The sequence below is a fragment of the Kogia breviceps genome, chromosome 7 (genome assembly GCF_026419965.1).
Source record: "Kogia breviceps isolate mKogBre1 chromosome 7, mKogBre1 haplotype 1, whole genome shotgun sequence".
In the NCBI taxonomy this organism is placed as follows: Eukaryota; Metazoa; Chordata; class Mammalia; order Artiodactyla; family Physeteridae; genus Kogia; species Kogia breviceps.
Genome location: NC_081316.1, coordinates 20,601,992 through 20,624,447, shown reverse-complemented (window position 1 = coordinate 20,624,447; position 22,456 = coordinate 20,601,992). Strand labels below are relative to the sequence as shown.

The 22,456-nt window shown below is 64.8% G+C and overlaps 1 protein-coding gene across 1 annotated transcript; it reads left to right on the top strand.

Annotated features, from left to right (window-relative positions):
* Positions 1–1,019: 1,019 nt before the first annotated feature.
* Positions 1,020–22,039, top strand: SLC22A18 (solute carrier family 22 member 18). The gene is made up of 10 exons (XM_059070218.2): positions 1,020–1,205; positions 3,198–3,295; positions 4,219–4,379; positions 4,868–5,000; positions 12,872–12,990; positions 14,304–14,411; positions 15,381–15,481; positions 19,503–19,604; positions 19,830–19,950; positions 21,806–22,039. The coding sequence occupies exons 1-10, from the start codon at positions 1,062–1,064 to the stop codon at positions 21,991–21,993; spliced, it is 1,275 nt and encodes a 424-aa protein (XP_058926201.2). The 5' UTR covers positions 1,020–1,061; the 3' UTR covers positions 21,994–22,039.
* The last annotated feature ends 417 nt before the right edge of the window (positions 22,040–22,456 follow it).

The following is a 22,456-nucleotide window of genomic DNA, read 5'->3' as shown; positions in this document are numbered from 1 at the left end:
GGGAGTTCCTCCCTGGAGGGTGGGTGTCCCAGGTGCCCCCGAGAGGGCAGGTGCCCGAGCCCTACCCCGGAAGGGCCAGGCCGGAGCTCACCCCAGGAGGGCTCGCCTCACCAGGACGGTGCCCACGCTGACCCCTGCGAAGGCAGGTACCCGAGCTCGCTCCAGCAGGGCGGCCCCTGACCCACACCCCGCGCAGTGTGGAGCCCCGCCAGCCGGGTGCCCCTCACCTGCTGCTCTCGGCCTCTGGCCCGCTCCCCGCATCCCGGGTCCCCTCCTTGGTGTCACCCCATCCCCGCCCCTGGCCCAGGTTCTGAAGGCCGCCCTTTGGCCCAACCGTACAGCCGGGTAGGTGTTCATCTGGCAAAACTTTGTGGAGGCCTCCGTGGAACCGCGGAATCTGGCGCCAGCCCATGGGGGTTGGGGGAGCAGACAGGGCCCTGCTGCCGGAGGTGAGGTGGAGCTGCCTGCCTGGGGTCCTGCAAGGCTGAGCTGTCGCCCACCCCCACCCCCAGGCCACTCCAGAAGCCCCTCTAGTTCTGGCTGGAGGAGCTGGGCAAAGTAGGCCACACGCTGAAAGCCGCTCCGTACTGGCCGGGGGAGGGTGCACTGTGGGCCTGAAGACCCCCCCAACCCTCCAGCACAGAGACCCCGCCAGCCCCTTACCCACAGGAGTCACCTACCTGAGCTGCAGTCGGCAACCACTCTGGGCCTGTGTTTCCTTCTAAAAATGGGGCACTGAGAGCAGCCCATGCTGGAGGGAGGGTCCCTGTCTCTGGTTCCATGGCGGCTGTGTGCCCAGAGACACAGAGCTGTCTGTCGTGGAGGGGGAGAGCCACCTGTGGTCTTCTCCAAGAGCCAGACTGGCCCTAGGTCACACGGCGAGGGGCTGGAGATGCCCCGTCCGGCATCCCCGTCCTCTCCCACGGGACCTCTCAGGGCCACCTGCCTCCTGCCCCATGACTCAGCACCTTTGCCCAGCACAGCAGGACTTTTGCCCCCTGCCTGCTCCTCCAGACTCCTGTTCGGATCCCTACGGGGTCTCCCAGCAACGCCTGCCCAGGATGAGGGAAGTCAGGGCCTCCAGGGGCCAGGACCAGTCCCCCAGCGGGATTGGCACTCTGGGCCTGTCCTGGGCCATGCTGCTCACGTACGTGCTGGCAGCCCTGGAGCTCACCTGCCTCTTCATGCAGCTCTCCATCATGCCAGTGAGTACCCCTCCACAGGCAGCATGGCCACCGGCCTGCCCTCGCCGTCCCTCTCACCTTCCAGCTCCGCCCTGGTGGGGGCCGGGGCTCGGGCCTCGTGCTGCCCAGGCTCCTCTGGCTGGGGACCCCTTGCCGTGCTGGAGCTAAGTTAAGGCACCTGGGAACCATGCCTCTGGACACCCCCCTTCAGCATGTCCTGGGCTCTGGCTGCACCACCAGCTGTCCTCATGACAGCCCCCCTCCCCACGGCTGCCCTAGCGCTGTTCCCCCCACCCCACCCGGGGGCATTGGCCCTACTGATCCGCCACCCCAACACCTGCTCAGCTCACTTCCCAGTCCCACTCAGGCCTCTGCTCAGGCCTCCTCCGAGGCAGGGCCCTCCCTCCAACACCTGCCAGGTACCCGGGCTCACTTGCCCTCCCGTCCTGGCTGGTGTGTCCTCATGCAGCTTGCCCACGCTCCGCATTGTACTTCACGGCATTAGACGATTTCTGTCTCTCCAACCAGGATGTGAGGGCAGGACTGATCCAGCTCAGTCTGTGCCACCTCCCTGGATCTGGAACTCTGCCTGGCCATAGCTGCCCCTTGGTTTAAGTGGCCATTGTGGCTTGCTGGGCCCGGGCACCCATCCTCCTCCCCGTGCACTCTTGTTTATTCATTCAATACCGCCCCGTGGGGTCTCACTCTCCTGTAGCAGTAGCACCTAGGGGGCTTTGGAAGACCCAGAGCCCCAGAGATCCTTATCTGTCTGGTCCCAGTGGGACCATGGCACTAGCCACTGGCCACTCAGCAGGAGATTCTGATGAGCAGCCTGGACGTGGGGATCTGGGTGGGAGGGGGCATTGCCTTTGTCACAGTTCCGGCCTCGGCAGGGCTCCCTGGCCAGACAGTGAGCCCAACTCCCCCACTTCCCAAGCCTAGCTCTCTTCCACCGAATGGCTTGGTCTGAGCCCTTTCTCCTCTCCTTGGCAGCCAGGTGGCCAGTGCAGGTGCCTTGCTGTCATCATAACATGGATGACGACCATCCCTCCCTTGGAGAGTTGGTGCTGGGGCGATGAGAGAACAGTTGAAATCCTTAACACGCGGGGCACAGAGCAGCTGCTGGTGCCACCTCCCCTCCCACTGGCTCTCCCAAGAGAGGCATGTGTTTGTTCAACAAGTGCTCGCAGGTACTCTGAGCACCCGGCCTCAGAACTCAGAATATGCAACGTGCGCCCCTGCCGCTGGCAGTCCTGAGCATTGGTGACACCCACCGGCAGTAAACAATGCAGAGTTAGACTGTGCTGCAGGAAGGGCGCTGGGGGTGCCGAGGAATGTGGCAGGTTTGGGATCAGCAGGGCCTCCCTGAGAAGGTGACCCTGAGCGAAGCCTTAAAAGAGACACAGGAGTGAGCTAGCCAGTGCAAAGGCCTTGGGGCAGTAGTGGGACAAGTGCTGGAGAGGGGAGAAGGAGCTGAGCCCAGGAGTTGCTGATAGATGGGATACAGGCGTGCGAAAAACAGGGGGCTCAGGGGTGACACTGCGGATTTGGACCTGAACCCTTGGAAGGGTGGAAGCATCAACAGTGGAGCAGACGAGCTGGTCCTGGAGGGAGACCGGGAGTCAGTTCTGGACGTGCTGAGGTCCAGGTGCTTTTACACAGCACGTGCAGAACCAGAGTAAAATGGGATTTGCCCTCGCCCATTTGAGGTGTACCCCAAAGAGGGGAAGGAGGGGCTAGCAACTGCCTTCACCGAGTACCGAGTCCCTGGAGCCTGGACCCAAAGCCCCTGTTGGGCTCCCCGCTACAAGATAAGCAGCCGCTTACCCCAGGGCCGCTGAGTACCAGGGCCACGGTCCCCCCAGGTGCACTGCAGAGCAGTCAGAGCCAGTCCCTCAATTCCCTCCCACCCTGCTCAGGGCTACCCCTCCTACGCCCTGCCCATGGAGGACCCCAGAGGGCAGATGCTGGGGTCCTTCCAGGCCCTTCCCATGGACCCCACATATGTTTCAGTATCTGTCCCGGAGGCTGGGCATGGACTCTGTTGCCTTCGGCTACCAGCAGACCATCTTTGGCGTGCTTCAGCTGTTGGGCGGGCCCGTGTTTGGCAGGTACCATGGGGCAGGGAAGTTTGGGGGCCCTCATCCCATGATGATCTAGGCCCACCCTTTGGAGGTCATGGCCTGGGTTATGCCAGGGTCCCAAACCTCACACTGGGCCCCACTAGAGAGATGGCAGCCGCTGCTTCACGGGTGGCCAGCCCAAGGCACAGAGTAGCTTTAGTCCCTTTAAGACTGCATTAAGCCCCTGCTCCCAGGGTATCCCCACCCTTAACTTCCATGAATTCTGGTTTGTGGCCAGACCAAGAGAGAGGATTTAATTGGTGAGACCCTCATAGCTATAAATGCCCCGCCCCACTGAGCCGGGGGGTCCCACCAGCAACTTTTCTGGAAAAGAATATTCTGGGGACTGGAACCCCCCAGACCCCCACTAGCCTCAGCGGGGGCGCTGGGCTCAAGGATGTGACAGCAGACATCCTCCCGCAAAGCCTGCCGTGGACAGATCAGCGTGGCAGGAGCCAGATTTTTAGAGTTACTCCACAGAAAAGAAGGGTCTCCAGACCCGGTAACATCGGACAGAGCAGAGGCCCCAGGGTGGGGGGGGGGGGGGCGGTTTCCCAGGCTTGAGCCTGGGAAGCACTTTCTGTAAAATAAGCACATGCCCTTGGTCCATTTGCATCCCACAAGTTATTCACATAGGCGTGGGAATGACCGTGTGGGTCAGACCCCCACCCCCTGAGGTCACTGAAAACTGCCCCACTGGAAGGATGGAGAAACAGGCCCTGAGAGGAGGGAGACCAGCAGCCCAGCAGGGCCCCGGGCGCCCCCGCCCACCCTTGCAGCACCGGGCCTCCCTGATCAGCCCCGTGGGAGCACTGCGGCCCGTTTCCCCGGGAGTCCCAAGGGATTGGTGTGGGGCAGAGGGGCGGGAAGCCTGCTCACACCTGTGAGGGTCACAGGTGTGGGGCCCCCAGGTTCGCAGACCAGCGCGGGGCGCGGGCAGCGTTCACGCTCTCCTTCCTGGCGTCCTCAGCGCTCTACCTGCTCCTGGCGGCCGCCTGCAATCCGGCCCTGCCCGGCGTGGCCTTACTCTTTGCCTCGCGCCTGCCCGGCGCCCTCATGCACACGCTGCCAGGTAGGGCGCCTTCTGGCCTGCTGGAGGACCATGGGTGGGGGGCGGGAACGGGTGGGAATAGCCAGGGCCAAGGGTGGGACCGGAGGGAGGCGGGGGGAGCTTGGTGTGGGCGTGGCCTGAGCCAGGGGTTGGGGCGGAGACCACTCCCAGGGTGCTGGTCTAATCTGGAGCACAGGACCGGGATGGAGGGGTGATGCGGGGGCGTGGCCCGCGGAAGGGGGCAGGTCCGAGGTGAGGAATGATGGGGTGTGGCCTGTGCCGCGACCAGAGTGGGGAGCACGCGGCCTGGGGGCAGGTCGGGGTCCCGCGGGTGATGTGGGGGGAGGCTGGGGGAGGGGCAGGTCAGAGGAGTGGAGTGGTGTGAGGGCGTGGCCTGTGGGTCGGGTCTGCCTTGTGGGGATGGCGAGGCGAGGCGTGGCCTGGGTCCGTAGTCTACAAGACGGTCGGCGAGGGGGCCGCGCTTGTCAGCCCCCCGTCCCACCCCCTAGCCGCCCAGATGGTCATCACGGACCTGTCTGCCCCTGAGGAGCGGCCCGCGGCCCTGGGCCGGTTGGGTCTGTGCTTCGGCGTTGGCATCATCTTCGGCTCCCTGCTCGGCGGGACCCTGAGCAGCACGTGCGGGTGAGTGTCGGGGCGGGGACCCGGTCGTGGGGGGGGGGGGGGAGGGCCGACGAGGCGGGGTGTGGGTACGGATCAGGACGGCCAAGGCTGGGTCGGTTCTGCGCCGCGCTCCGGCCCTCGGCCCAGCCCTGCCACTTCTCCGGGCCTTGGTTTCCCCCCCATATGCACGCTGAGCGAGCGGGTGGGGTCCATGGGAGGGTGACCTGCAGGAACCTACAGCTGGGGATGGCCATCCGGGGCGTGGCCTTGCGGTGGGCGGGGTCCGCGGGGACGCAGCCGGCAGGGGGCAGTGCGGCCAGCAAACGAGGGAGTGGCCAGCAGGGGGCAGTGCGGCCGGCAGACGTGGGCATGGCCAGCAGGGGGCAGTGCGGCTGGCAGACGTGGGCGGGGCGGCCGGCTGGGGGCACCCTCGCCGCACGCTGCAGCCCCACCAGGTCCGTGCGTTCGGGCTGCTCATTCCTGGGAGGTCCCATGCTGAACCTAAAGGAACCAGATGGTAGGCCTTGGGGGCGGGGTGATGGTGCCGTCACCTCCCTGCGATGGGGATGCTGTGGGCAGCCAGACCCCTTGCCTCTGGAAGGAGCGAGGGTGGCTTGTGGGGGGTAGAAAGCTAATGTGTGTGAACTAAAGGTCTCTATTGCCGTCACCCCCCCCGTAGTTTTGCGCACCCAGGGGTCTGGGGGCTAAACTCAGCTCCTGCCCAGCGTCCTGAGAGCCCGTGGGCAGCAGCTCTCACATGTGGTCTGCAGAGTGGACCCCATTCCAGGGACTGACCCTGCAGTGGGGCTGCACAGAGCCGTCTGTTCCCACGGCCCTAGGCGTGCATGCCCAGGACATCCTCAGCCAGGCCCTGCCTAGCCAGGGAGACCTCGCTTCTGCTGCTGTCCCTCCCCCATACCTCTTCCAGGCACTCCAACACCCACTCAAAACCAGCTTCCTACATAGGGATGGACTTTGCACCTTACCTTCATTCAGGCCCAAGACCTTGGTTTTGCTCTGGGAGGGCAGGTAGGTGCCCGGCCCAGCTGTGGGTGGAGGCCCTGTGCCAGCTGGTGACCCGCCCATCCTGCCTTGGCCTGGATGAGCTGCCCTGGCCCTCCTGGTGTCTGAACCACACACGCCTGCACTCAGCATGAGGCCAGCACCTGGCCCTACCATCTTGAATGATCCTATGCCGGGGCCCCTGGGGGCCTTAGTTTCCCCAGGTTCCCTGAGTGCCCCCAGACCAGCCCCAGGCTTGGGAGCCAGGTGATGGCTGAATCCCAGGGATTGGGGGACAGGAGAGCACAGTGGCCTTGTCAAGGCAGCTCCCTCTCTCGAGGGAGGTCTGTTCAAGGCCTCTGCCCCCCACCCCCTCCCCGTCATCTTCCTCTGAGCTGGGTTGGGGGTGGCCGGCTCTGCTGAGTGCTGTGAGCAGGAGGCTGGGGCGCGGAGGGCAGGACTGCTTCATTCGTTTCCCCATCGACGTTTACTGAACACCTATTAAGTGCCCCTGGGATTCCAGGTCCTGGGATATGGTGGTGAATGGGACAGGCGAGTCCTCAGATGAAATGAACATGATGTGTATTCCTGTAATGTCAGGCTGGAGGACATCTGGGGAGGCAAAGAGATAGCAAGTGCAAAGGCCCTGAGATTGGGGAAGCGAGAAGACCCGTGTGGCTGGAGTGGAGGAGCCGGGGTGGGCAGTGGGTCAGGCCATGGAGCCCTGGGAGGGAGGAGCCGGGGCAGGGGATGAGCTGGCTGCTGCATCGAGGATGTGGAGGCTATAGGGCCACCTCAGGGAGACCAGAGGGGTGGCTACTGAATCAGTCCAGGTGGGAGAGGATGGCAGGTGGACAAGGCCGTACCCAGACTCCAGGGCTGGCCCTGGGGGAGCCGAGGGCCTCCCTGAGATCCGAGCTGCCAGGGTGCCAGTGGGAGCTGCGTCTCTGTCAGGATGAGTCTGGTGCTCAGCAGACACTTGAAGGAACCCCAGAGTGGGTGGCTGGGTGGGGGAGTCTGAGTTGGAGGACAGTGGGGCTGTGTCCTCGAGTGGGTGGCTTCTTAGCCCTGGGAACTGCTTAAGATGGAGGCTGGTGCCCGGCACTTCATGTTAGAAGCCGGGGATCAGGAAAAGGTACCAGGAGGACCAGAAGGGAGGGCGATCCGGGGAGACATCCAGGCGTGTGGGTCAAGGATGGGACCCTGTGCCCGTGACGGATTCCGCCTGAACCAGGGCCGCCTCTCTCCATGTGCGATGAGGGTGGAAGCCTGATTTGGTAGATGGACCACGGTCAAGAGAAAGAGGGCCTCTGTGGCCCCAGGGAGGGAAGAAAGAGGGCCAGAGGCTGCAGAGTAAGGAGGGGCACCAGGGGTGTGAGGCGGGTGCTGGGAAGGGAGGGACAGGGTGGGGAGGAGCCCCGCTAGCTTCCCCTCACGCCGGGACTCTCAGTGCCCAGACTTGGAGTTCACCTCCCAGCCTAGCCACCTGCTACTGTGGGCCATGGGCAACCTTCCTCACCTTGCCAGCACCCCTCCCGCCCCCCGCACACGCACAGAGGCCACCTCTGGCCAGCCCCACCCCACGTTCCCTCCTGCCCTTTTCTCCAGCCCAGCTGCTGACCCCGAAGGCACACTCACCTCCCCCTCCTTTCCAGTAGCCTCCACATCCACCCCCGGCCCTGCCCTCACCTTCCTGAGCGTCCCACTAGCTTCCCTTCTTTCATCCCAAGATCTAAGGCGCTGTATACGCTTCCTTTGACAGGTGGGGAAACCGAGGCCCCGAGAGGGTAAGACTCCCCCGTGGAGCCTCCAGTGCCCATCCAAGGCCCAGGGAAGGTGGGCTCCAGGCCGGCCCCTGATGCCCCATGGCAAGGGCAGATGCCCCATCTCCCTTGTCCAGCCTCTCTGCGGGCCGCAGCCTGCTCTGCCACTTGGCAAGGCCCAGGCGAGATGTAAAGGCCCCATTCCCGCCCCACCCCCGCTTCTTCGGTCAAAACTGAGGCACGGTGTGCAGTCTCCCTGCCCACCTCCACCCTGATCCCCTAAAGGCCCCAAAGTCCCCAGCCGTGCCCCACCCCCTGCTGGGAAGCACGTGGAAGGAGGAAGTGGCCTTGGCAGCCACTGCCGTGGGCTGGGTAGTGGTATAACTGGTTTGGGCCCAGTCTGGAGCTCAGGGCTGGGAGGCCTAGCTCCCATGGAGGACCCAGACCTGGGCCCTGAGTCATTTAGCAAAAGTGAGGGGGCAGCTCTGTGACTCATGTCCCCGAGCCTGACACCTCACAGCCTGGGGAGGCCGTTTGCCTCTGGGGTGGGCGGCACAGCCTGCTAAGCCCACCAGAGCTGGGTCCCGGGTCGGGGGTGCTCAGGGATTTGAGAAGCGGGGGGGCACCTGTCAGACGCCGCTGATGGTGGGATCAGGCAGAGCCCAGACCTGATGGCTGGACTTAGTGGGGTGGGGGGGCGCCTTTCAGGACCCCCTGCTCCTCTGAGCGCTGAGGGGCTACTGCACACAGACCACAGGTACAGCTGGGCCCGCAGTCCAGCCCCCAAAGGCTCTGTCCCCCCGGAGGCGGCCCACCAGGGTGGCAGCTCCTTTAGGTCCCCAGAGCCACAGACCCTAGAGGTCAGGCAAACCGGGGCGTCAGTGTCACCGGCCAGCCCTCCTGGGCAGTAACTGGCCGGCTTGTGGTCCCACTCTGACCCCAGCCCTGTGCCGCACCCAGCGGGCCCTGGCAACTCAGCTGGTGTGACCCAGCTGCTTATCTGGAGGCCCGGGGTGGGCCAGTCGACCCGAGAACCGTATCCCGGCCCTTGGTCCGGGCGAGGGGATGGGAAACCCTTATCCTGCTGACGGAAGGTTTCCACCCCAGTGACACGGCAGCGTCCCTAGAGTTAATGAGTAGACATCTAGGGCTGCCCTGAGCGGCTCTGGGACAGGGGTGACTCACGGGTCACCCGGGCCGCCCATCCCACTTGGTGCTCGAGATGGCTCATCGAGGGTGCGCGGGGCCAGCTAGGCCTGCTGTCTCCCCTCCCCACCCTGAGGCCCACACCGCCCCTGCAGACAGAACCTGGGTGTTTCAGGCACTAGGAGGTCCATGGACAGGGCACAAATGGCTGAGAGTAGTGGGGCTAGGAACCTCAGCCTAGACCTGTCAGCCGGACAGTGTTCCCGGCAGAGGGGAAGCCCTTGCAAAGGCCCTGGGGCAGGAAGGAGGTTGGGGCTTGCCTGGAGGCCTGTGTGGGCAGACGCTCCAGAGACACAGAGGGCTGCAGAGGCTCAGGCCGGACACAGCGTTAGGGCCTTTTTCTGGGACTCGGAAACCAGAGCAGGGCTGACGTCCCACAAGACGGGGTGGGCCCACAAGACGTCCATTTTCAGACACCGTTCTAGCCACGGGGCCATGGACTGTGGATCAGGAGAGTCAGGGGCACTTCTCCCCGCCAAGCTCGGGCTGGATGCCCGGTGCCTCCCAGGAGCCCCGCACGGCCAGGCTGCCCATGAAGCCTGCTGACCCCAGCCTGCCCTTCAGGTTGGACAGGACAGCGGTACGCAGCCCGGGAGGCCCTGAGCCCCACCTGCGGCCAGGCCGGGGGACCTTGGTTGAGTGCCATCCCCTCTGAAATCCCGGAGCAGGCGGGGAGCGAGGGCAGCTCCAGCTTCAGGAGGAGTTGTCCCCTCCATGCCGGGCAGGAGATGGACGGTGTCAGGCTCAGAGTCCGCTGACGGGTGGGCAGGTGGCCAGGCCCACCACCCTCCTGATAATGTCACGTCGGCAACTTCCGGGCCCTCGAGATAAGGATGAAAGTGGCATCTGTGGCCGCTGCTGTTTGACCAGCGCCGGTGGCAGCAGTGGTCAGTTCCAGAGGCCTCCCTCGGCGGGACTCGGGGTGGGCTGCCTCCAGGACAGCCTTGGCGTGGGACAAGGGGTACCGGGAGGGTGGCCCCTGTGAGTCTATCCCTCATTTGCATCTGAGGAAAGGAGGTCACCCAGCAGGGTAGCTACAGAGAAGGGACAGAGAATTCGGGTGCCCTGAGTCTGGCCCGGGGCCCTTTCAGGGTATCCACGCGTCCATCCATCCAGTCTCCCGTCCATGCATTCAACCAAAAATAAAACGGGGTGGGTGGACAAAGACACGCTAACAGTGCCTGCCTCGTGGTCAGTGCCCCGTTTGTAAAAACAGTCCAATGAGCCAGTGGACAGGTGGCCCGGAGCCCCATCCTGTGCAATTGGCGTCCCAGAGGTCCCCAGGGCCAGAGGCAGACTCTGGGAGTGGGCTGCCTGAAGGCCCCCGGGGAGGGGCTCCTGAGCTGTGTCTCGGACGACAGAGCAGCAGTGGGTAGGGGGACGAGGCTGGAGGGCGTCCCCACCAAGAAGGTCCCCATGTGGGACCCGGGGCTGCCACGCTTTCCTCCCGTCTGTTCGCTCTCCGTTCTGGCCTTCTGTCTGGGGGAGTCGGAGAGTGCACTCTGGATGGGGAAGGACACCCAAGCCTCCCCTGGGGCAGCTGGGGGCCCCGACTCCCTCCCGGGGCCCCCCAGGGTCCCCGTGTCCCCTTCGGTTCACTGGCCGCCACACAGGGACAGGAGAGATCTCTGGAGAAGGGGCCTGGCTCCCTGCCACCAGCCGCTCACTTGTCACCAGCCTCCCAAAATAGCCATCTAAGTGGCCGCCTCTGCTCTCACGCACTTCCGGGGCATCTGGCAAAGAAAGCTGGTTTTGTCCCTGCCCAGGGAGGCCCGGAGCAGTGACGTGTGGGCCTCTGAGGCCACAGTCCTGAAGAAAGGGCCCCTCTCTCTGACAGTGGCCTGCGGGGCCCGTACCCGGCCTCGTCCCTCCCCTGGGTCCGAGCAGAGGCCGTACTCTGGGGTCCAGTGCCCTCTGACCCTTCCCACCTGGCAGCCAATGGACTTGTCCGGAACCCCTGCCGCCAGAAAGCCCAAATGTCCAGCATCCTAGGCAGTCGGTATCGGCTTGGGGGCCAGAGATGGGCCCATGTGGGAGGGGAGAGGTCAGTGGCACATGCAGACTGGACTGCAGCACTGACCAACTGTGTGAGCCCGGGTAGGTCCCAGCCCCAGAAACAAGGGGCTGCCGAGGCCCATTCTCTGGTGCTAGAGTCCCCACCAGCTTCCCTGCCTGAGGTTCCCACAGGAGCCATGCACGTGTATGTGTGCAGGTGTGTGCGCGTGTGTGCACCTGTGGTGGAGCGGCGGGGGAGTCCTCTCTTTGAACTCCGAGGAAGGTCACAGGCAGCTTGTGGCTGCCTCGCGTGAAAGTGCGGAGGGCGTCTCCCAGGACACTGACAAGGTCTGGGGCAGGACTTTTGTCGTCCATTTAGTCCACGCTCTGATGCCCACTGGGGTCTCAGCACAGGGTCCCACCCAGGCCCACCTGCCTTCGGGGATGGATACTGGCCCTGGAGTAGAGCAAGCCCTTCTCAGAGGACAGGGCGCCCACTGGGAAGAGGGGCAGGGCCTCACAGAGAGGGCCTTTGCAGGATGTATAGGAGTTTTCTGTGCTTCAGAGGGGCAGGGTGTTCGGCTGTGCACAGGCCTGGCGGTCGAAGCAGCCTGGCTCAGTATGAATTTTCTGTTTCACTCCTTATCTTCCTCCAGCCCTCAGGAGGAAACGGTGGCAGTCAGAGGGGCCGGGCCCCAGTGCCTTTGTCCCCAGGTGACAAGGGCTGCCTGGAGCTGGAGGCCGAGGTCTGCCCGTGCGGTCCAGAGAGGTTGAGGGCTGAGTTTCCATGTAGTGACTCATGGAGGGGAAATGCTCCCTCAGAAGTGACAGCTGAGGGGAGTGCCTGAGTCACGGCCCTTGGTGCCGCTGTGGGCAGGCGGGAAGGCACCCTGAGGGCTGTGTCCTAGGTTTATCGGGGGGCCAGACGCCCCCCAACCCCATGGGCCCCGCCTGCCCCGCCCCCTCCAGGAAGTGGTGGTGGGGTGCTCCTGAGGCCCCCTAAGTGCAGGCCTGTCCTCCCCCAGGAGGGGAAGGAGGCAGGACAATCCCCAGGATGCAGATGGGGCTGCAGGGGGTCCCACAGTCTTCCATGTGGGTGGGTGGAGCTGAGATTCAAACCCAAGCCCCTGCCCACCGGGCACGTCAGCCCCCGTCTCTCCGGCCCCTCTTGGCGCCCTGGCCCCAGTGCCACCTGGCATTTTGCTCACCGTGAGCCAGCACCCTGCCTCACCTGAGTCACCGAGGGCAATGGTCACTTTCTCAGCCGCCCTCCTCCATCCACCCCAGGCGGCGCCTCCAGTCCTACCAGAGGCCGGAGGACTGAGGGTTTTCAGGACGGGGCCCTTTCCCCCGGGAGCCTCAGTGTCCTGCTCTACAGGGTGGGGAGGACCCTTGGCGCTGCCGGGGCTGTCTGGGGAGCATCCTCCCTGCTGGTTCCAATTCCGCGGAGCACAGCCCCAGACCTCTAACGCCCCTGCCCAAGCCGGAAGCAGTGGGTGCACACCGCACGGCAGCCCGGTCCTTCGGGGGCCTTTCTCACCCGTCAGCAGCCTGGGAGCCCAACGCCCCCTGGAGAATCGCCACCCGCCCAGGCCCCTGCCCAGCCCTTCTGGGGCTCACATTCCGGCTCCCGCTCTGCCACCACATCCTGGGAGGCTGCCAGGACCGGGGTGCTGTACCCATAGCTTGAGGGTCGGGAGGCCAAGAGCTTCCTGTTTCTTCATCCATCACCTCATTAACGTGCCCTGAGGGTCCCGTGGCCTGGCCTCCAGATGGAAGCCTGCGCGAGGACATGAGTGGTAGGGTTTGAGCTGTTCTCAGCTGTCAGAGCCTGAGTGTGACTGAAGGGGCAGGTGGGGGAGATGCCGCAGGTGACACCTGTGCCCTGGGTCCTGAGCCCTGCGTGACCACACGTGTCGCTCACAGGATTCAGTGTCCGGTCATCGTGGCTCTTGTGATCAGCCTCCTGGGAGCCATCCTCAGCTTCACCTGCATCCCCACCAGCACCAAAGGGGCCAGCGCCCGTGCCCAGGCTGCCCTGCCAGGTGAGCTGCACCAGACACACCCCAGCACATACGCACAAAGTAGGCCCCACCAGGTACATCCCGCTGGGTCTGCCCTACCAGACACCCCTCACCGGTTACACCCCACCAGCTATGCCGCTTCTGGATGCTTGGCCAGTGTGAAGTGTGAGCCCTCCCCTCCCACCAGCCAGCACCCTGGACCTCGGGCTAGGCCTCCCCCAGCCCGGCCCACCCTTCGGGGAGGGTTTGCCAAGACCACGATGTACCAAAGCATCCCTGGTGTTTTCTCATCTGTGGGGGCAGAGGGGTGTGTGCTCCAAGCAATGGGCCTGAGGCATTCGGGGCCACTCAAGCCGTCTTTTCTTCCTTGGGCCCCTCCAGGATGCTGGGCACCTCCCAGCTTCGGACACCACTGGAGCTGAGCCTGGAAAGGACCAGGAGGGACCTGGGATGGGGCGGGCATAGCGAGCCAGATCCTGAGGCCCAGAGCAGTCGGTCCCTGCGCTGTATGGGGGGGACGTGAGAATGCCGGCTTCAGGAACACAGCTCCCGGGGCGGGGTGCCGAGGCGGGGCACAGAGCACAGTCAGGTTAGGGCTTGTGGGCTCAACGTGCCTCCCAGGCCCCACGAGGAGAGGTCAGGGCTCCAGGGGGGGGGGGGTCCCCTCCAGGGCGGCCCAGCCCAGCCACTTTGGCCTGGCCCAGAGTGGGACCCCATGCCTCTTGGCCCGGTGACCGAGAGTTCCACCTGGGACAGGAGGCTCCTGAGCCATGGCTGTGATGGAACAGCCCAGAAAGAGTCAAGAGGAAGGGCCTGGGTGGGGGCCTGGCCTGCAAAGGGACAGAGGAAAAGGGCCAAGGCATAGGAGAACCGGGGAGAGGCAAGCAGGGGGGCACCGCCACACCCAGCTGCGAGCCTATGACGTGGCACCCAAGCGTCCTCCGGACCAGGGTAAGGTGGCCGCTCCTGGCTGACGGCTGCCTCACCAGCCTCGCCGTGCCGTCGCCCGGGCCCAGGGCCAGGCAGGCAGCAGCTGCCCCGTTCATGCATCACTGTGTGATTGGCCCCGAGAGCCTCCATCACTCAGAACCCAGGTCCAGGCCAAGCTGCCCCCTGAATCCAGAGGTCCCCAGGGTCAGCAGGGCCTGAGGCCCAGCCCTGAGTGTGATGAGCTGCCCGGGGCTCACGGCGGGGGCTGGTGGGAGGCACCCTGAGGAGGAGCTCGCATCCCCGGTGGGTGTGGGACACCGGTCAGCAGGAGCGCTTCCTCCACACCCAGTGGGCCCTGGGGCGCGGGCTGTCCGGTGCGACCGTGGCCTCTCCGGGTGCCTCAGGGAAACCCAAGGCCAGCGTGTTTGACCTGAAGGCCATCACCTGCCTGCTGCTGCAGCCTGGCGTCCTGCCGGTGTTTCTGGTCAAGGTCATCTGCGGCTTCCCCTCAGGTGAGTCCCGGGCTGCCCGGCCAGCGTCCAGAGCCCGGTGCGGCTGAGAATTCAGGGCCGCGGAGACGGAGGTCTGCAGCCCGCGCGTCACCCCTTGGCTCTGCCTTGTGTCCCACTCTCTGAGACTCCACTGGGCCCTATCCAGGCACATCTGTCCCAGAGAGGGTGACAGCCCACTGGTTCATGCAGCTGTGGCTGCACAGGCCAGAAGGAGGAAGAAGTGAGGGTCTCCATCCTTCCCTCCTGCCCCCCAGGGCCCTGCTCGGGCCCCCGTTACCCCTGCTCTACAGAAGGTCTCGCCGCCCGGGCCTGTGGCTTCCAGGGCCTCTCAGGACAGTCCAGGAGGTGGGAAAGACAGTGTGTCTGCAGGTGGACACACACATTCTCGGTGCAACTGAGGGCATCCCTGACCGCAGACCTGCCCAGTAGCGACCGCTCAGAGCCCCCATCTGGGGTCCTCCAAACAGGGGAGCAGTGCAGAGGACAAGTCAGCGAGGCATGGTTGACAGGCGCTCAGGTGCTCCCACACTGGCGCTAAAGGGTTAATCCCTGGGCCCCGGAAGCTGTCCAGGCAAACTGGGCAGGCCCCCTCCCAGCTCCACCTGTGACAGGATGGCTCAGTGGGGCACAGTGACGGGAGCCCAGGTCACCGACGTCAGTGCTGGGACCAAATCCGCCTACATCATCAGTCCGGGGTCCCCCATCTCCCAGCCTCCACCCCCAGGCAGTCTTGGGCTCTGGCCACCCTGTGCATGGGGCAGCTTCTGGCACCTTCCTGTTCACGGGCCACAGCAGCCGCATGGGGCGGACCTGTCAGGGGCGACCTCGGAGAAGGTTCACGTTGGTCTCCCCTGAGCCGGTCACCGCGGCCAGGCCCCTGGCACCGTGAGGGTCACCTGCCGGGGGGAGCAGGTGTGGGCGCACCTGCGCAGCCCTGACCCCTCACCCCTGACCCCCCACCTCACCCAGGGCTCTTCATGGTCATGCTCTCCCTCATCTCCATGGACTTCTTTCAGCTGGAGGCCGCCCAGGCCGGCTACCTCATGTCCTTCTTCGGGGTCCTCCAGATGGTGAGTGGGTGCCGGGCGCACAGGGCGGGCGGGGGGTCGGCACCCGACTCTCTGTGGGCTCCCTGCCCTCCCAGGGTCCTCTGGGCAGTCGGCCTGTGTTGGGGTCCCAGGACCTCACAGGCCACCGGCACTCGGTTTCCCCGCAGCTCAGGTGTCGTCCGTCCTGCACGCCCGCCTTTTGGGTGTTCCATCCACACTGTAGCTTCTGGCTTGTCCTCCTGTCCCTGCTCACGGCTCCCACGCCTGGGTCTGTCTGCCCACCCATCTGCCCGGAGGTCCCGCCTGGGAGGGCAGAGGGGAGACTCATCCGCAGTGGAGGCTGGCCAGCCCTTGGCCTCCCACTGGGAAACACGGCGGAGGCCCGTGGTCCGCCGAGTGTCCACCTGGGCACCGGCAGTGGACAGTCGGGAAGGGGGGCGGACCCCAGCAGTGGGGCACATTGCAAGGAGAGAATGGCCGGGATCTGTGTCCTGCCCGCCCGCCCACCGGTCGTGTGACCAAGGCGGGGACAGGTGGCGACGTGCAGCCGCCGCCCGGGACATCTGCCTGACAGCCAGAGCGCAGGAGGGGCTGTTCTGGGATCTGCCTGGGCGGGGGAGAGAGCTCACGCTCTCCGGAAGCGAGTGGCATTCCCAGCACCTCCAGGCCATCTGCTGCCCGGTGCCTCTGGGCCCAGGACCGGTCTAGACTCTGGTTCTAAAATAGCCACTCTTGGGAGGGGCTGGCCCCCACCCCACCATGGGCCAGAGGGCCTAGCTGGGTGGGCTGGGAAGTGCCAGCCTGGTGAAGGAAAAGAGATGAACAGAAAACAACAACAACAATAATACTCTAAATTGGGGGCCACTGGAGCTTTCTTCTAAATGGCCGCTCCCGGGTCTTCCCCGGCGGTCCAGTGGTTAGGACTCCGCGCTTCCACTGCAGGGGGCACGGGTTCCACCCCTGGTCGGGGAACTAAGATCCCGCAAGCCGTGCATGGTGGCCAAAAAGAAGTAAATAACAATCTTAAAAATAAAAAATAATTTTTAAAATAAAATAAACGGCTGCTCCTGCCTGCCTGGGACCAGAGCACCAGGCTGAGCTTGTCCTGGGCTCCCCGGGACCAGGAGACCAAGTCTACAGCCTGGCTGAAGCCGGCAGAGCCCTCGAGGCCCTCAGGGACAGACCCTGGTAGCCTCTGGCCAGCCCGAGACAGGCCTGGGCTCCAGCACCCGTGAGGATGGTGGTGGACAGGGCTGGAGAGCAGTGGTGGGATTCGGGAAAGTGCCTGGGGGGGCGCTGGGGACCCCAACACAGGCCGACCGGGTGGAGGAGCCTGGGGAGGGCAGGGAGCCCACAGAGCCGTGTGGGGTGCCAGGCCCCAGGCCCTAAGTCCAGCGGAGGGAAGGTGGAGGCAGCTGAGGGCCTGAGATGCGTCTGCAGGGGGGGCCCAAGCCACCTTCGTCGGGTGCCTCCCTCCCCCCCGGCCAGGGTAGAGCTGGTCACCGAGGGTCCGGGGAGGCGGCCCCGCCGCTGGGTGAACCATGCCTCCCACCTGGTCCCCCACAGCTGCTGTTGCACCTGCTGCTTCCCTTGCAGACCCTTTCCTGCCCCACCTGAGGTGTGGTTGCCGCCTGATCCCAAGGGCGAACCCCCCCACCAGCATCCCCTTCCAGCCCCCTGGGTACAGGGATCATTGGGGTTGGGGTCTCAGGGGGTGGCAGCCCAGATGGTCCTAACATGAGGGGATGGTGGTCACCCTTCCCCCGGGGGGCTGGCAGCCTTCTGTCCCTCTAGGACCCTCCTGTGAGGGCCCCCCACTCGGCCTTCATCTGTGCCCCAGGCATAGCGCCGCTGCAGTGATAGGGAGCTTCCGTCGTACGGGGGCGGGCGGGAGATGGAGGCAAGCCCCCAACCACCGGCGCACCTGGTGTGTCAGGGGCGACAAAACCTCAAAGGAGAACCAGGACCCTTGGAGAGGCAGAAATGCTGCTTCAGATGGGGTTAGGGTTAGGGTTGGGGTTAGGGTTAGGGCTGGTAGGGGCTCTCCACTGGCCCACGGAGAGGCTTGGAGAGAGAGAACTTCAGAGAGGGAGGGGCTGCAGGTGCAAAGGCCCTGGGGTGGCTGGGCCGGCCTGAGGGGAGAGGACTGCCCTCTGAAGACATGCGTGGGGGGTGGTCTGCAAGGCCAAGAAGGACCCAGATTTACTCAGATTTACTCGGAGTGGGTGGGACCGTTTGGAGGCTGGATGTGGTCTTACTAGCCCCCTGCTGGGGAACTGGGTGCTTGTGGCTGATGTGACCTCCGGGGAGGTGGAGGTGGCTCGGGCCAGGGTGGCAGGGAGCAGGACAGGGGAGCAGACAGGGACTCCAGATGGGAGGGTTGGGAGAAAGTGAAATTTCTGGTGTGTTTGGTAGCTCTAGTTTCATGTAATAACCCGTAAGGCACGAAAGTTTAGGCTTTGTTTAAGTTAATGGGAAAACGGAAAGGTGACCCCAGTACATTCGGGTCCTGGTCTCCGGCTCTGTATGAAAAGCTGAGGCAGATTGAAATCTCTCTCCTCCTTTGGTGGTTTCCTCTCAGGTGTAGGGCACTAAAAGACACTTGCCAAGTAGATCTTCCCTTTAAACAAACAAAAACTAAGATAAGCAAGTGTGAAAGTAGGATTTTTTTTTTTTTTAAAGAAGGACATCTTTGGTTTTGGTTTGAGACAGTTTCGTTTTGCCATCTCGGAGAGTGGTCCATCCTGTTCCGAAGCGGCTGGCCCGCCCGTCACAGGGCCCAGCCCCAGGGGAAGCTGCTTCAAACCCACTGCGCCCCGGGCACTTCCTGTCTGCCTGGTGAAGGTGGCAGGGGACCAAAGAGGGAGCCTCACCCCGGCCTGGGGACGGCCTAGGGCTGGGTTTGTCCTCTGAGTGACATCCCAAGCGTCAGGGTGTCCCTGCTCTGGGGCCTTCCTCCCACCCCCGCGAGGGCAGGAAGGGGAGCCTTAACCTTAACCTGGCTCCTGGCTGGCTGACCCTGGGGCCGGGAGAGGGGGGTGCGGCCAGGAGGACAGAGCTGGGAGTGGAGGGCGGAAGGGGGGTTATCTGGGGAGACTGGCTGCCCCCTGCTTACCTGCCCAGGCTCAAGACAAGTCCATCACCCTGGGCTCCACCCCAGCCCCACTCCTGGCCAGCTCTGGGACCTCGGGCAAGTGACGTCCACCCTCTGGGCCTCAGTTTACCCAGTTGTAACTGGAGCGGTAGTCTCCTGAGATGTGGAGGACACAGGGCTCCTGGCCCAGTCCCTGGCCCCAGTTGACTGTAGCTGGTGCGCCCGCCTGCTGGGACCAGGTCTCCATAGGGCCAGCTGGGAGGGCGACCCCACACGGGCACTAGGGCTCTGAGCTGGGGTCAATCCAGCCCCCCCTCCTCTGTGCCCTGGTCTCCCCATCTGTGAATGGGGCAGGTCCCACCTCCCAGATGAGACAGCCAAAGAGGGAGCTGAGGACGAGTGATTGGCCAGGATGGGGCACATGGGGGCCAGGTGACACGGTAGAGGGTGCTTCCCGGGGTCCCCAGGGTTGGAGTCGGGGCCACACTGGGAGCATTTTCCTATCAAAGAAGCTTTTTGCACCGTAAGCCATGGCCTCCCCCACCCCCATCAGGAGTTCACCGGCCCTTTGATTAAAATATGTTTATCACGCCTGAAACTGCATAGATTAGTTTTGAATGTGGAACTCGGACCTCTGAGTGGCTGGCTGTGCACGTGTGTGCGCGCACAGGTGCATGTACACGTGCGTGCGCGTGCGTGCGTGCACGTGCGCGTGCGCGCGAGCGTGTGTGCGAGGCGCCCAGGCTGCTGGCCTCGTCTCCCCTGGGACTTTGAGGCTATCGTGGGTACCCAAGGTCCAGCCCTGTGCCCTGCGCCTGGCACCTGCTGTGGCTGGTGGCAGCAGCCCCAGGGGCTGCAGGTGGTGGGGGCGGCCCCGCAGCTGGCTGCAGCCCAGACGCCCTCCCCGGGCCCGGCTGCGCCCACCTCCACCCTCTCGCCCTCGCCTAGGTCATCCAGGGCCTGGTCATTGGGTGGCTGAGCAGCCGCTTCTCTGAGGGAGCCCTGCTCCGGGCCAGCGTGCTGGTCTTCAGCGTGGTGGGACTGGCCATGGTGAGAGCCCCCGCCTCTGGCTGCCCCGCAAAGAGCAGGGTCCCAGGCCCGCTCCCCTGACCCTCTGCCGGTGCCCAGTTTGCACTTGAGCCCCTGGGCCCCCTGGCCCCCTCTACCCCGACCCAGGGCCACCTCAGTGGGACCTCAGGGATGGGCAGTTCCACCCTAGTCCCGCGAGGCCCTGCAAGGCCCCGTGACCGTGGCCCCTGCTCTGCCCCTCGGCAGGCGCTGATGGCCAACGTCTTCCACTTCTGCCTCCTCATGCCCGGCCTGGTCTTCAGCCTGTGTGCCCTCAACGTGGTCACCGACAGCATGCTGACCAAGGCTGTCTCGGCCTCAGACACGGGTGAGTGTGGCATCCCGGGCCGGGTGACAGGCAGGCCCTGGGGAGACCCCGGCCCTCCTCTCTGGGAAGCTTGCTGAGCAGTTTCGGGCAAAGCAGCTGCCCTGATGTGGGACCTGCCTGGACTCAGTGGGCATCGAGTAGGGTGGGCGGTTGGGGGTCTGAGTGGGCAGGCTGGGGATGGTGGGCTGCAAGAGGGCTCAGGAGAGAATCCTGCCCACCTCCCAGCCCAGCCAGGCCCAGCCAACCCTGCACCAGGTGCTGCTGATCAGCCCAGGGCCAGGCCTGGGGGAGCGGAGGAGGGCTTCCTGGAGGTGGCGTCTGGCTTGGCTCTGAAGCATGGGCAGAGATTGGCTAGAGGCCAGAGGGGGTGGCTAGCAGGGGTGTCTAGCACGGGGAGGGCCTCCTGTTCCCTCCCTGCGCACGGGATGTGCGGGTGCCTCCTGAGTGAACGAGTGAGTGAGTGCTGCCCCTGGGCCACCCAGTGGGACTCAGGCGCCCCCACTCTGCACCTGGCCTTCTTTCTTGAGGCCAAGGAGTCTCCCATCCAGACTGGGGGTCCCTGTGCCCGATGCTGCCCAGGCTTCTGCCCCCGTGCTGCCCCGGGCATGGTGCAGGTCAAGATCAAGGGCTCCTGTGGGCCGGTTGAGGTCAAAGACCTCCCTCCCTGGAAGCAGGGCCAGAAAGCTCAGGGCCCTGGCTGACCCTCCGTCCATCTGCCCGCCTATCTGGGAAGGTCAGACTGAGGTCTAGAGGCCCTGATGAAAATGGGGAGGCTGCTGGGCAAGGCCTCTTCCCAGGCCCTCCAGACCTGTGGCTCTGTGGTCCTGGGAGGCTAGACTGGTCCTTGAGGGCTTCCTGGAGGATGTGGGCTGGCAGGTGTGAGAGGCCAGGAGGAGAGTGGAGGGGAACAAGTCCTGGAGAGATGAGGGCAGGGCCTGAGAGGGAGGAGGGAGGAGCAGATCCAGACCACCAGGGCCCCATGTGCCAGAGGCACCATCCCTCAGCTTGGAAGGAGCCAGGAGCTGGTTCCCAGCACCAGCCTGGGAACCGGAAACCACAGAGGGGGCGGTAATTACTCCCTGGTGTCTGCAGGGCATGTGGGCGTCGGGAGGGGCTGCTCTGAAATTCCCCGTAAGCTGGCCCTGAGCCTGGGCGGGGCCTTGCTAGGCCACGCCCAGCTGACCCAAGGGCAGGGCTTTCCAGCCCCCAGAGCGAGGGCTGTGAAGCCCCTGGAGCCTGGGGCCCTCGGGGCAGATGGCAGTGTTGACAGAAACCACACGCTTGGTGGCCTGCATAGGGCACAGCTGACAAGAGGGGTGTGGAGGTAGGGGTGTCAGGTAAGAGGGGTGCGGGCAGCCTGGCGAGCCCGGGAAGTGGGTGCAGAGAAGCAGGTGCGGGCCCTTTGAGCGCACGAAGCCCCTCCCCCGCCCTGGGGGGAGTTCCCTGCAGTCCACGTGAGAGCGGGAGCTGTGCAGGTGACGGGTGTGTGGTGGCCCACCCCGTACCCCAGCCCAGCCCTCACCGCAGTGCTTCGGGGGGCCCCTGGCTGGGTTGCCACCTCCCAGGCAGGCCTGTGGGGGGGCGGGGCAGGGCCTGGCCCACGACCTGGGGCCCTGTTCCCAGGCTCCTCCTGTGCTTGGGAACTTTCTGGAGGAGGGCAGAGGCTCAGCTCCCCACCCGAGAGGCCCCAGTGCTCCGCCTGCATGGCTGGGGGTTCTGCAGGGAGGGAGTGGGGGGTGGAGGGCGGCGGGGGAGACAGGGAGGCTGTAGCTGCGTCAAGGCCATGGGCGGCTGGGGCAGTGATGCTGAGAGACCAGCCCGGGCCCGACTCGACCCACCCCTCCCCCCCCCGTAGGAACCATGCTGGGCCTCTGCGCCTCCGTGCAGCCACTGACCCGAACTCTGGGGCCCACCCTGGGAGGCCTCCTGTACCACAGCTTTGGAGTCCCCGTTTTCGGCCACGTGCAGTTCGCCGTCAACTTCCTTGTCCTCCTGGTCCTCTGGAGGCAGCCTATGCCCCCAAAGATGGACAAAGCCTGGTAACCGTGGCCCCCAGGCACAGACTGGCAATAAACTCCCTTAGGACCTCTTCCAGCCTGATTTCTACCAGTTGGGCAGGGGGCCTGGGGACGAGGGTAGGATGGAGCCTTGGATGCTGGAGGGCTTCCTGGAGGAGAGGGCCTGCTGCTGTGCGCCAGGGCTCCAGGGAGAGCAGAATCACCCAAGTTCATCCCAGTGTGAGGTGGGTCCTGCCCCCGGAGCCCGCCACCAAGGCCAGTGAGGAGTACCCCCTGCTGCCACCCATTCAGCTCTGCCCACAGTGTCCCCAGAGACAGGGAGCTCTGTGCTCACCCCTTCACACCCCCAGCCCCGCACCAACCCCCGGCCTGGGGCCGAGCATGTGCTGCCCACACACCCTCCTCAAGACCTTGAAATTGCTTCCACTCGTGAACGGAAAGAGGACATGGTTGTTTGAAAAGATCAGGACTTTTGAGGCTTGGGAAGA

Excerpts from the sequence above, each read along its gene's own strand:
- SLC22A18 (XM_059070218.2), top strand. The coding sequence starts at position 1,062 with ATGAGGGAAGTCAGGGCCTCCAGGGGCCAGGACCAGTCCCCCAGCGGG. Across the intron at positions 3,296-4,218 it reads GGCGGGCCCGTGTTTGGCAG|GTTCGCAGACCAGCGCGGGG; the intron begins GTACCATGGGGC and ends TGGGGCCCCCAG. Across the intron at positions 5,001-12,871 it reads ACCCTGAGCAGCACGTGCGG|GATTCAGTGTCCGGTCATCG; the intron begins GTGAGTGTCGGG and ends TGTCGCTCACAG.